The sequence below is a fragment of the Terrapene carolina genome, unplaced genomic scaffold (genome assembly GCF_002925995.2).
Source record: "Terrapene carolina triunguis isolate 2854851 unplaced genomic scaffold, T_m_triunguis-2.0 Scaffold588, whole genome shotgun sequence".
Lineage (NCBI taxonomy): Eukaryota > Metazoa > Chordata > Testudines > Emydidae > Terrapene > Terrapene triunguis.
The window spans coordinates 1-12,378 of record NW_020664939.1 but is presented as its reverse complement, the minus strand read 5'-3'; the positions used below and the strand labels follow the sequence as shown (position 1 = coordinate 12,378).

The 12,378-nt window shown below is 62.1% G+C and overlaps 1 protein-coding gene across 2 annotated transcripts; it reads right to left on the bottom strand.

Moving 5' to 3' along the window:
- Positions 1 to 4,701: 4,701 nt before the first annotated feature.
- On the bottom strand, positions 4,702 to 11,347 carry PFKFB1 (6-phosphofructo-2-kinase/fructose-2,6-biphosphatase 1). Of its 2 annotated transcripts, XM_026659145.2 has the most exons (14): positions 11,199 to 11,347; positions 10,939 to 11,064; positions 10,650 to 10,746; positions 10,098 to 10,164; positions 9,940 to 10,014; positions 9,725 to 9,781; positions 9,247 to 9,368; positions 8,919 to 9,126; positions 8,422 to 8,568; positions 8,191 to 8,295; positions 7,572 to 7,701; positions 5,821 to 5,883; positions 5,547 to 5,611; positions 4,702 to 4,795 (listed from the first exon to the last, which is right to left on the bottom strand). In XM_026659145.2, exons 1-14 carry the CDS (start codon positions 11,284 to 11,286, stop codon positions 4,736 to 4,738), a joined length of 1,410 nt encoding a protein of 469 aa, XP_026514930.1. In that variant the 5' UTR covers positions 11,287 to 11,347; the 3' UTR covers positions 4,702 to 4,735. The 2 variants fall into 2 exon arrangements, with proteins under 2 accessions (XP_026514930.1, XP_029769190.1); XM_029913330.1 differs by lacking the exons at positions 4,702 to 4,795; positions 5,547 to 5,611; positions 5,821 to 5,883 and adding an exon at positions 7,319 to 7,479.
- Between the last annotated feature and the right edge of the window lie 1,031 nt (positions 11,348 to 12,378).

Genomic DNA, 12,378 nt, shown 5'->3' with positions numbered 1-12,378 from the left:
GTTCCCCACTCAGTCTGAACCCAGGTCTCTGACGCAGCAGAGTCAGGATTCAGCAAGGTGCTTTTCACGCTGTATGTGCCACATCTACGTCCTTTGATGAGCTGGGGAGAGAACCCAGGAGTCCTGACTCACAGCCACCCCTGCCCTAACCCCTAGACCCCACTCCCCTCCCCGAGCTGCAGATGGAACCCAGGAGTCCTGACTCACAGCCACCCCTGCCCTAACCCCTAGACCCCACTCCCCTCCCCGAGCTGCAGATGGAACCCAGGAGTCCTGATTTCCCAGTCACCGGCAAGGTTTGAAACCTTCAGAGACCCGACTTGAATCCCCATGACGCAGGTTATGGGATCCCCAGGAGGAGGAGGGGGTGTCTGATGAGGAGGTGGCTGTCCCTGGAACAGTCACTAAGAAGTGACAACTCCAGGGCCCTGGGTTCCATTTCCGGTTCTGCCACTACCTGCCAGCAGGGGGTGCTAGGAGCCGTGGGAATGGCTGTAACAGGGCTCCCCCTCTTCCCCCTTGTAGATCTTCTGAAGAATGTCATCCAAGACTGCAAAGAGACCTACTCCGAGATCGCTAACCGAGCCAGCAGGACCCTCCGGCAGGTGACGCTCTTCTGGGGCAGTGCCAGGCGCTCGGGGTACCCTGCTGCACGAGGGACCATCTTTCAACTGAGCGATCTTTAAAACATAGTTCAGAGCCGTTATGTTTGCCTTGGGGTGCTGGGTCGGTCTTGGCTACTTTATGTTGTAGCCCTTTCCTCTTGCCACTCCCCTCCTAATGTCAGGAATAGAACCCAGGCGTCCTGGTTCCCAGCCCCCTTGTTCTACCCCTTAAACTTCACTTACCTCTTTGTCAGGGATAAAACCCAGGAGTCCTGACTCCCAGACCTCCTTGCTCTAGCCGCTAGACGTCACTCCCTTCCCAATGTCCGAAAGAGAACATAAGAACGGCCAGACTGGGTCAGACCAAGGGTCCATCTAGCCCAGTATCCTGTCTGCCGACAGTGGCCAGTGCCAGGTGCCCCAGAGGGAATGAACAGAACAGGGAATCACCAAGTGATCCATCCCGTCGCCCATTCCCAGCTCCTGGCAAACAGAGGCTAGGGGCACCATCCCCGCCCAGCCTGGCTAGTAGCCACTGAAAGAGAGAACTCAGGAGTCCTGGCTCTCTGCACCCCCTACTCTAATCACGAGACTCCACTCCCCATCCCACGCCTCTGTGCAGTTAACCTCCCCCCCAACCAGGTGTTTGGGCTGCAACTGGTGGAGATAGACACCAAGCATCACATCTACATCCTGGTCAGCAACCTGCCGCGCCTGGATGGGGAGAACCTGAAACAGTAAGGGAGGGAGGCTGGCTGTCACCGATCCCCCCACTCTAGGGTGACCAGATGTCCCGAGTTTATAGGGACAGTCCCGATATTTGGGGCTTTTTCTTATATAGGCTCCTATTACCTCCCACCCCCTGTCCCGATTTCTCACGCTTGCTGTCTGGTCACCCTACCCCCCTCTTGGGAGGCGTCCAAGCCCTCAAGGGTTAATCCTCCACCCACCCAATCCCACCCCCTAAAAACGGCCCTGGCTGATCCCTGTATGCCCCCATCCTTGCCCCCTAGGGGCCAGAAGGCTGCCTTGCAGTGGCCATGGCAGGCTGGAGGTCTGCTGGGAGGTCTATAGGCTATCCCCCGCTCTAATGGTTACCGCAAGGGAGGCAGGGCTCCTGGGTTAAAACAAAAGGGGGGGGCTGGTGGCGGAAGAAAAAACAAAAGCAAACCAAGAGCCGCTGGAGCATAGGAAAAATTGGTGGGGGCTGAGCACCCACCGGCAGCTCCACGCCCCGCCCCCCCCACCAGCTCGCCTCCGCTCCGCCCCCTGCTTCTCCCCCCTCCCACCCAGGCTTGCGCTAATCAGCTGTATGGCGGCGCAAGTGCTGGAGGGAGGGGGAAGGAGGAGGAGGAATGTGGCGTGCTTGGGGAAGAGGTGGGGCCAGGGCAGGGATTTGGGGAGGGATCCAATGGGGGAGGGAGGGGGCGGAGTTGGGGCGCGAGCCCTCTGCGCCGGAGGGCAAAATATCGGGACAATTCATGTCCCGACCAAACAAGTAAATATCGGGACAGTCCCGATAAAATCGGGACGTCTGGTCACCCTACCTGGGTTTTGTCCCTAGCTCGGGGAGGGGAGTGGGGTCTAGTAGTTAGAGTGGGGGAGGCTGGGAGCCAGGACGCCAGGGTTCTTTTTCCAGCTCTGGAAGGTTTGAGCGGGGTCTTTGCTCTGCCATTAAACCCCTTACCTCCTTGTCCAGATCCCCAGTCCTCCGCAGAGTTCCCCAGGTGAGTGACACCCCCCTTGTGCGTTGCAGGGACGATCGCACGGCCAAGCTGGACCGCCTCACCATCATCTTCATGAAGGGCAATGCTGCTAAGGCGTGTAAGCCCCGCCCCTTCCCTGGGGGCCCCGCCTCCTGACAGGCTGTCTCTGCCCTTTCAGCTGATGTGGGGAGATGTTGAAGAAACTGCAGGTTGAACCCAGGTAGGTACCAGGGATTAATCCCCACCCCCAGGAGCTGTAGGCTCCTCCCCCTCTGGGCACCAGCCAGCCAATGGAGGGGCTTGCAGAGCGGGGGTGGGGCAGCAGGGGGGCTGTGCCCCCTGAGGCCCGGCCCCTTTCACACATTCCTATCCCCAACCCTTCCAGAAAGAGACACGAGGTCTTTGGGGATGTCAGGGAGTTGGTGACGGTGGAATTTGTCCAGCAAAAGTAAGTTTGGGCTGGTCAGGGAGGGGAGTGGTTAGAGCGAGGCGGGGCGTAGCCAGGACTCCTGGGTTCTGTGGCCGGCTCCGGGACGGGAGTGGGGGCTAGTGGGATAGGGGAGGTGAAGGGCTGGCGGTCAGTCCTGGCTGCCAGGCCCAGAACCCAGGAGTCCTGCTCTCACTCACCATAGGGGAGATTCGGGCCTGTCTGAGGTGCTGTGATGGCCCGGTGGGTCGGGTGGCTGCTCTGTGAGCCCGGGGGCGGGCGGTTTGAATCCCACGTGGCTGGCGGAGCCCAGAGCCTGCCCGTTTATACCCTGCCGCAGAGGATCTTGCTGCCCCGCCACACAGGCGGCTGGTTGCCTGTGCCCGCAGGTGTCAGGGACACACGCAGCCTGGGGAGATCGAGCGAGCCATTTTCCCGAGGGGGAGGGGAAGGAGGGCTGGCCCCAGGGGCTCTGGAGAGTGGGAAGCCCCGAGACCTTTGGGAAAGGGAGGGGCGCATGGAGTTGCAATGGGGGGTGGTGGTGGAGGCTGGGCCCCTCAGGGACTGCAGGGAAACTGAGGCACGAGGAAAGGCATAGTGGGCTAGCCAGAACCCAGGTGTCTGGAACCCAGTGGTGTACCCACTCTGCCATGCTGGGAGCCGGTTCCTGGGGTCAGATGGAGGAAGTGGGGCTGAGCCCCGAGGGAGGATGTGGGCAGGGGTGTGTGTGAAGATTTGATGGTCGCTGATCCCCATGCCCCGACCCTTCAGGTCCCTGGAGTACCGCCGCAGGCCCAACACGGACCCGGCCAAGTTCGAGTTCCAGTGGGGGGTGCGGGCCACCAAGGAGACCTCCAAGATGCAGATCCTGAACTTCGTCGCCAAGGTACGTGCTGGCGAGGGCTAGCCCCAAGGGGCTGAGCTTCAGGTGCTGGGGGTCACTCAGAGGGCCATGGGGCTGTGGATAGGAGGACGAGGGCTAAAACCCCAGGGGGGATAGTCCCTGAGCAACCAAGGGGGCTGAGGTTTGGGGGTAGTCGACTGTGCCCCCTAAGGGCTGCTGGTGCCCACGTAGGCTGGGGGGGGGGCAGTCCCAGCCCAGCTGTCCCAGCACCCGTTCCGGCCTCTGCCCGTCAGATCCCGAGCAAGGACCCCACTGCCTGGACCAGGCGGCAGCTGCAACACTGGTGCCCCTGGAGCCGCTGGTGGGGCCAGCCAGGGGGCGCGCAGGAGGAAGCGGTCAGCCTCGTCCACTCCACCCATCCGCCCCACGGCGCCTTGTGAACCAGCGGCCCCCGGGAGCAGGGGCCTCTGCCCACGCTGAGCCCACCGCCCAAGGATCCCCTGGGACACTGCCTTTGCCCTCCTGATTCCAGTGCCCCCTGGCACAGCTGCACCTCACCTCTCTGGGGCTTGTGCAAACCCCTCCCTCCCGTCGCCCCACAGTGGGTTTCCTCTCTGCAGAGGGGCCCAGAGGTGACCTCTGACCCTTGTAATTCACCCAACATTACTTTCAAATAAAGTCCCTCCCCTGTTAGCGGTGGGGGTCAGTTCGGTTACTCGGGGGGTCTTTGCAACAGGCAGCTGGGGAGCCCCAGATCTTAGCATTGCATAGCCGAGTGGGTCGGTTACCTGACAGCTGGGGCGGTGTCTGCGTCTGCCGCTGCTGCATTCCTCCCCGTGAGATTCATGCCCCATGGCGATCACGGAGCCTTGCTGCGTGATTACGCTCAGGGCAGCTCCCCCTTGCCGAGCAATTGGCTCAGGCTCTCTGCAGACTCAGGCAGCGTTGCTCGGGGCAGCACCCCCTTGCTAAGTGACTGGCTCAGGCTCGCTGTGGGCTAGAAACCAATTAAAAGCCGAGCTCATGCGGAAATCCGTGTCTCCAGGAGCCGGGGCCACAGGCCCCAGTCTAGCTCCACCACCCTCCTGGGGAGAACAGCACCGACTACACAGCCGTGGCAAAGGAGAGAGCCGGCTTTAATGGGCAGGAGCAGTTAATAGTGGGGGGGCACCGTCCCCAGTGCTTCCTCGGGCTCCCGCGTCACGTCGACATTCTGCAACGAGATCCGGGAGGCACAGGGTTACGCACGCCTTGCTGGCTGGAGCCGTGCCTAGTCCCATGGCTTTGAGAGTGTGGGGGTGTCCCTTTGTGCCTCAGTTTCCCCTCCCTACCCCTGATCATTTAGATTGTTCTCTGGGGCAGGGACTGTCTCTAGGGCTGTGTCATGCCTGGAGCCCTGATCTCAGGCAGGGGTGTCTGTGGTGGACCCCTGCTGTCAGGTGCACCCCCAGGGATGTTAATGGGGTTAGCACAGGTTACACACGGAGTTTAGTGGCCATGTAGTGGGATGGGGGGCAATAAGGGGGCAGTGAGGCGATTTAGGAGCTGGCAGGAAGGGGGCACAGCCTGGTTAAGGGGGGCCGAATTGACTACACCTGCACCCCAAGCTGTGAGAGCTGCCAGACCGAGTTCTTCCGAGCAGGGCCATTTGGTGGGCTCCAGGCTGGCCAGAGGGGTGGTCCGGTAGTGCCGGTAAGGGGGGGCAGGCCAGCCTTGTGGGGCAGGTGCTGAGATGGGGGTGGCGGGGGGGGGGGGGGAGATAGAGGAAATGGTTGGGGGGCATGCAGATCTGCTTCCCCCTCCCAAGGTGGGTGAGGGTTGGAGGGGACAGCAGAAGCTGGGATCCAGGCGTGGAGGGTGTTAATTTCACATGGGCTTTTGTTGGTGTCCCTCAGTGAGATCAGGACCGGGAGAATGCACTGGCCTAGCCCCCCAGCTTGGGGGCAGGGGGGGAAGCCACTCACCTGGGGGCGGTCCCGGTGCGTGTTCACGGCCTCCACGTTGAGGAAAATGGACTCCACTTGACAACCTGCCAGCACCCCATAAAGGAGAAGGCCCCTAGATTAGAGCAGAGAGATCCATGCCCCTCCCTTTCCTCCCTGGGGCAGGGTGTATAACTGGGTCTGGTCCCCAAGATTTTGGGGGGGACCTGCCCGTAGGACACGAATGGACCCAGAGGGATCTGGCACCTGTCTGAGGGCAGCAGGACCAGCCCTTGGTGGATGGAGATGCACTCACCGTATGCCACGGGGGTCAGCTTGAGCACGGTGTGCAGTGGGCATTTCAGATAGGGCAGCTCCTCTGTGGGGAGAGAAGAGGGCAGTTAGATGAGGGAGTTTTGGGGTGCACAGGATCCAGCCCATGGGACACACTGTTCCCCATATTCACCACTTTTATATGGTGGTTATATTTTGTATAAAGCATGCCTTGTGAGGTATACTTTGAAAAGTCATAATCCGCTGAACATCGTTGTCCTGTTACAGTGTGTGTATCAACATTGTATAGGGAGTTATGAGATTTGGCTATATGATTGTTACTGACGTGTTATAATTCTGGACAACAAATCACAAGCCAGTTTCCCAGGGACAGAGACACACTGGCTTGCCAGCGAAGTGTTAGAGCCATGTCCTGTCTCATTGGACATTCAGCAGAAGGGGAGAAGGACTAGACAAAGGAATGTACAGTTGATCTGAAGGATGGTTTGCAGAGTATGTACGCCATGGAACTGCATGATCCCATGAGCCAGCAGGGACTTTTTCAGTGAAAAGGGTCAGGATGTAAGAAGAGTGGCTCCCTCTGCTCCCCCATCTCTACACATGGGATCCAAAACCCATCAGTGAACTGGAGGACTGGTCCGAACTGGATGGCTTTCCACTTAGCAGGGACCGCTGAAAGTTACGGGGTGAGAGACCTTTCGCTTGGGAACGTTTACGAGTTAGCTGGTGCTTTTATCCTGGTAACCAGTTCCGACTCTTGTGCCTGTGTCACTGGACAGCTCTCCTGCTCTCGTTAATGCCCTCGTTTTAACGGTTTAGCTAAGCCAGCGTGGCTGGGGAGCTCTCCTCAGGTTAACGAAGGCAGGGGCGAGTTCGTTACCCGTTGATGGAATGACGGACGTTTGCACTGTTCAGGGGGGCCCTGAGCAGCGTGAGCCGCACATTTCTGGGGTGCAAGGCTGGGACTGAGGGATGCACAAGTGTCACCCTGTATCTGTTTGTGAGCGGCTGGGAGAGCATGCGTGGCCCTTTGCTGGGGGGCCGGGGCATGGGCCTGGAGCGGCTGCTTGCCACTAGCAGAGCAGTGAGAGACGTCCGGGGCTGGAGAATTTAGGGGAGAGGCACAAAAGGTCAGAGACTTGCCAAAGAAAATAAAAGGGAAGCACGTTGTCTGGGTCCCAAACCTTATTAGACCGAGCAGGATTTGGACCAAGCAGTTTCTCTCACCCCCTGGACGTTGCAGGTACGTTACTGTCCTTCATACGCAGGCTTCCCCCTTAAGCTTGGGGCCAGTCTCCTCAGTTCAAGTCTCGATCTTCCCAGTGTTCTTGCTGCTTCCAGCGTAGGCAGGGGAGGAGAAAGGCCAGAGCACGATGCCCCCGTCCTCTGTTTTCTACCCTCAGTCCCTGGGCCTGGCAAACACCAGCCCAGACGTGTCAGAGCAGAGCAATCCCCCAGCGTGGTGCCCTCTGACAGCACTGTAAATCCCTTGCTCACAACCCCCTTGCTGATGAGCGCCCGCCGGGGAGTGGGTCACCGGAGAACTGGCCGTGGCCGACCCCCAGACTTACAGCATATTTCAATAAGTCTCAACCTCTTACACGTTAACGAGGTACATGTTTGGACCGAACGATGGGGTTCAGCACATCATGACCTTTCCTCGGATACCTTACACGGCCATCTATGAACGATAGATATGGGGGTTACAGGGTGTCCCAAAGGGGCAGCTAGAGAGGTAGGGGGCTGGGAGGGGGTAGCTGGGGGGGGCGGTACCTGCGCTCTTGTCCAGGAAGTAGGCCAGCAGGCAGCGCATGACGGCCTGATGGCAGATCACCAGCACATTCTCCTGCCGCTCCAGCTCCATGATGACGGGCTCCAGCCGCTGCACCAGGTCCTCGTATGACTGGGGACAATTGTGGGGGGGGCTGATGCCAATGAGAGAGACGCTGCCTCCCTCCTCCTCCTCCGCCCCCGGCACAGGTTAACAACAATCATCACCCAAATCTGCCCATAGATTCTCCAGTGGCAGGAAGTTCCATGGGCTCATTGTGTGTTTGAAAAAACTTGCCCCCCTGCATCATGGGGCAGGGAGTTCCACAGGCTAAGTGTGTTGCCAAATTCATTCCCTTTAGGAATACCCCCCGGCAGGAGACCCATCACTAAACTCCTGGGAACACTCGCTGGCAAGGAGTTCCACAGTCTGAGTGTGCTGCTAAATTCATCCCCCTGGAAATACACAGTGGCAGTGAGTTCCACAGGTTATTTATGTCTGTCACTATAATTTGCCTCCAAGATCATGTGGCAGGGAGTTTCCTGGGTTACTGACAAGTGAATCCCCCCCCCTTCATCCCGCTGATCCCGCTCCAGTCGGGGTGTAGGGCACCCCCCTTACCTCCCCTTTGGGATATCTGTATCGGTACTTGTCTTGATCACGCAGGGCAAACTCCTCCGGGTGATGGGCCTGGATCTCCTCATAGGACATCTCCTCACAGACGCCCTGAAACACCCCACGCCGTTACACAGGGGGGGCCGGACGCTCAGGTTCCGTCCCCACCTCTGGGAGGGAAGGGGGGATCTAGTGGGTTAGAGCAGGGATGGGGGGCCCGGACACCTGGGTTCTCACCGCGTCAATCTCGTTCAGCGCCTTCCACTGCTCATAGGGCACATGCAGGGCCTCGGCCGTCTGGATCGTCCGCTTCATGTGGCTGGTCCACACCTTGAGCTCCCGGATATTCTGGCTCTCGATGAAGCCGGCCAGGGCGGAGGCAAACTAGGGGGGCGGAGAGGGGGTGACCCCCGTCCCCCAGCCAGGGAGGCACTGGCTCCCCTCCCTGTGTCGCTGCTTCTGGACTGGGAGAGCCCTGATCCCCTGGTAGCAACTGCCCCATCCTAGTCCCCCAAACCTGCTTGCTATGGGCCCCCTCCCCCACACCCACTTGCTATGGGGGTACAGTTTTCCAGCCCCCCCAAACGTTTTCACTCTGGGGGTGCCACTGTCATCCAATCCCCACACCCCAAGTCCCCTTTTTGCGATGGGCGCCGGCGCCAGCCCCCGATCCCTGCCCCACCTGCTTGCCGCGGGGGGAAGAGCCCCGAGTGGCCCCCGCGCCCCGCCCCCACCTGCTTGCCGCGGGGGGAGAGCCCCGAGTCGCCCCCGATGCGCCCCTGCAGGTTGTGCTGGCTCTCGCCGTGCCGGGTCAGGTAGATGGCGCGCGGCGTGACGTGGATGTTCATCAGGTAGTACACGGTGCGGCTCTGCACGTGGTCCTGCACCCGGTTCACCAGGTACCGCAGCCCCACGTTGAAGATCTTGATGTAGGACAGGGCGCTGGGGGGGGATGAGCAGGGGGTCAGGACGCCTGGGTCCCAGCTCTGGGAGGGGCGTGGGGGGGCTGGGAGCCAGGACGCCTGGGTTCTCGCCCCGCTCTGGGCGGAAGGGGGGTCTCACCTGTCCAGCTCGTCGTCCAGGGGCTGGTAGTGGAGCTGGTAGCACTCGATGCGCTTGAGGAAATCCTCCACCACCTCCTCCCGGTTACAGTCCTTGTAGTCCGGGCTGGTCAGCTTCACTTGCTGCAGGGGGGACACCAGGGAGATGGGCCTGGAGGGGCCTGCCCCCCCCCCATGTGTGTGTTTGTGGGGGGACACCCTGGGCCACCCGCCTCCCCCCCCCCGGGTGTGAGTGTTTGGGGGGGACACCCCGGGCCACCCGCCTCCCCCCCCGGGTGTGTGTGTTTGTGGGGGGACACCCCGGGCCGCCCGCCTCCCCTCCTGGGTGTGTGTGTTTGTGGGGGGACACCCCAGGCCACCCGCTTCCCTCCCTGGGTGTATGTGTTTGTGGGGGGACACCCCGGGCCGCCCGCCTCCCCCTGTGTGTGGGGCGGGGGGGACACTGGGACGGCCAGGTCCCCGGGGGGTGTTTCTCTCACTGTGATGTTCTCCTCAATGATATCCGGGTCGTCGCAGATGGACTCGATGAAAAACACCTGGGGGGGAAGTGTTAAGGTGGGTCTGACAGTGACTGCAGATCCCAGCGCTGCACACTTCCCCCTTCAGTGCCCCCCCCCCCGCCCCTCCCCCCCCCCCCCCCCCTCCCCCCCGCCCCCCCCCCCGCCCCCCCCCCCCCCCCCCCCACTCCCTTCACCTTGTAGCCATGGTCGCCGGCGAACTGCAGGATCATGTTCCGTCGCTCCCGTGTCGTGTTGGTGGCGTCAAACACCTGAACATAGGAGCAGGCATGAGGCCGGGGTAGATGGGCCCATGGGTCTGGCTGGGGGGAGGCAGGGGGAGGGGCCCTCTTACCGCGACGTGTCCCTCCTCCCGGCTCAGGTAAGTGTGGACGTCTTTCAGAGCGGCCAGAGCGCACTGCCTGGGGGCGAGGGGAGGGGAGGGGAGGGGTGAGACCCTTACACATACCCCACCCCTCCCCCAGGCTGTGCTGCAAACTTCCCCCCAGCAGTGCCCCCAACCAGGGTCTCCCCCAGTGCTGTGAGCTTCCCCCAGCAGTGCCCCCAGGCGGAGTCACCCCCAGCGCCGTGAGCTTCCCCCCAGCAGTGCCCCCAAGCAGGATCACCCCCAGCGCTGCAAGCTTCCCGCAGCAGTGCCCCCAACCCAGGTCACCCCCAGCGCTGTGAGCTACCCCCCAGCAGTGCTCCCAACCAGGGTCACCCCCAGTGCTGTGAGCTTCCCCCCAGCAGTGCTCCCAACCAGGGTCACCCCCAGCACCGCAAGCTTATCCCCAGCTGGGGTCTCCCCCAGTGCTGTGAGCTTCCCCCAGCAGTGCCCCCAGGCAGAGTCACCCCCAGCACCATGAGCTTCCCCCCAGCAGTGCCCCAGCCGGGGTCACCCCCTCACCTGCGAATGTGCATGGCCTCCTGGTTATCTGGCCGGAAGAACTCGTAGTTCTTGTAGGTCTGCACGGCCTCGCGCCGGTACTGCCCCACGTTGAACACTGCGGGGAGAGTGGGGGGTGGGCTGGGGTCCCCGTGCCCCTCCCCACAGCTCCCTGGGATACCCTCCCCCAACAGACACCCACCCTGTCCCCTAATTCCCTGTCCCCACAATCGGAGACCTGCCCCGCCCCCCGAGATCTCTGTCCCTGCCAGCTCCACGGACTCCATCTGCCCTGGTCCCTGCACCTCACCCTTGGTGGGGATCCCAATCCAGTTCAGGTAGTGGGTCAGCTTCTTGGAGATATAGGTCTTCCCACGGGCTGGCAGCCCCACCAGGATCACCATCGTGGGCGAATTGGTAAACTGAGGCACAGCGGCTGTTGTGTGGGGGAGAACAGACACCATTAGCGATAGGGGGCTAGAGGCCAGACCCCCAAACCAAGCTGCACCCTCATATCCCCCCACCCTGGGGCTAGAACCCCCTAGAGGGGACAGGCCCCATGCCACTCACACCCCCTGCGCTGGTGCAGCCGGTTGCTGGCATGAGGGATCCACACTTTCTGCAGCGGCGTCTGGGTGAGCTCCCCCACCTCCGACATCCTGCCCCCCTGGGAGCTCAGCAGGCGTCTCAGCCCCACAGGCTGCCCCTTGCCCTGGGACCAGCTGGTCCCACCCTCTGGGCAGCTTGCCGGGGGCGGGGGGGGGGGGGGACAGGGCACCCCCCCCCCCCACCCCCCCCCCCGCGGCCACCCCCCCCGCCCCCGCCCCCCCCCCCCCCCAGCCAGCCAGTCCCTGCCCTGGGGCCGAATGGGAGCCAGCGCCCCCCAGAGGGGACAGGTCCCAGACCCCATTCCCTGCCCCCCTGAGCCAGCCAGTCCCTGCCCTTGGGCTGGATGGGAGCCGGCGCCCCCCAGAGGGGACAGGCCCCGTGCCCCATTCCCCGCCCCCCTGAGCCAGCCAGTCCCTGCCCTGGGGACAGATGGGAGCCAGCGCCCCCCAGAGGGGACAGGCCCCGTGCCCCATTCCCTGCCCTCCATAGCTCTGATTCTGTGCCTGTCCAGACAGTGGGTCCCCTGTCCACTGTCTCCAATCCCCCTGCCCGCTTCCCGTGGTGATCAGCCACGTGCCCTGGAGCCCTGCCAGCGTGCCAGGCTCAGGACCGAAGGCTGATGCCCCCTCACAAAGGGAGGCCGGAGATCAGGGAGGACATTCCCCCGCCGAGAGCAGAATGGGGAAGGGGGCGCTTTCCCCAGGGTCTCCGAATCTCCTGCCAATCTGGGGCCCTGGCAGGCCAACTCCAGACCCACCCCAAGTGTCAATCTTCCAGCACCGTCACATCAAGAGCGGAGCAGAGTGGGGGAGGTCGGGGAAGGGCCGGATCCCTGCAAAGGCCCCCCCCCCGGGGGAAATTGGGGGGGGGTCTTGGAATTCTCCCTATCTAGGGGACAGACAAGCAGCCTCCCACCTAAGCAGGCCTAATGCCAAGGATGTGGCTGGGTGCATAAAAAAGGACCAGGCTTTACTCGCTCTAACCAGCAGATCCCACTCCCCTCCCCGAGCCAAGGAGAGAACCCAGGAGTCCTGGCTCCCAGACCCCCTGCTCTAACCACCAGCCCCCACTCCCCTCCCAGAGCAGGGAGAGAGCCCAGGAGTCCTGGCTCCCAGCCCCCCTGCTCTAACCACTAGCCCTC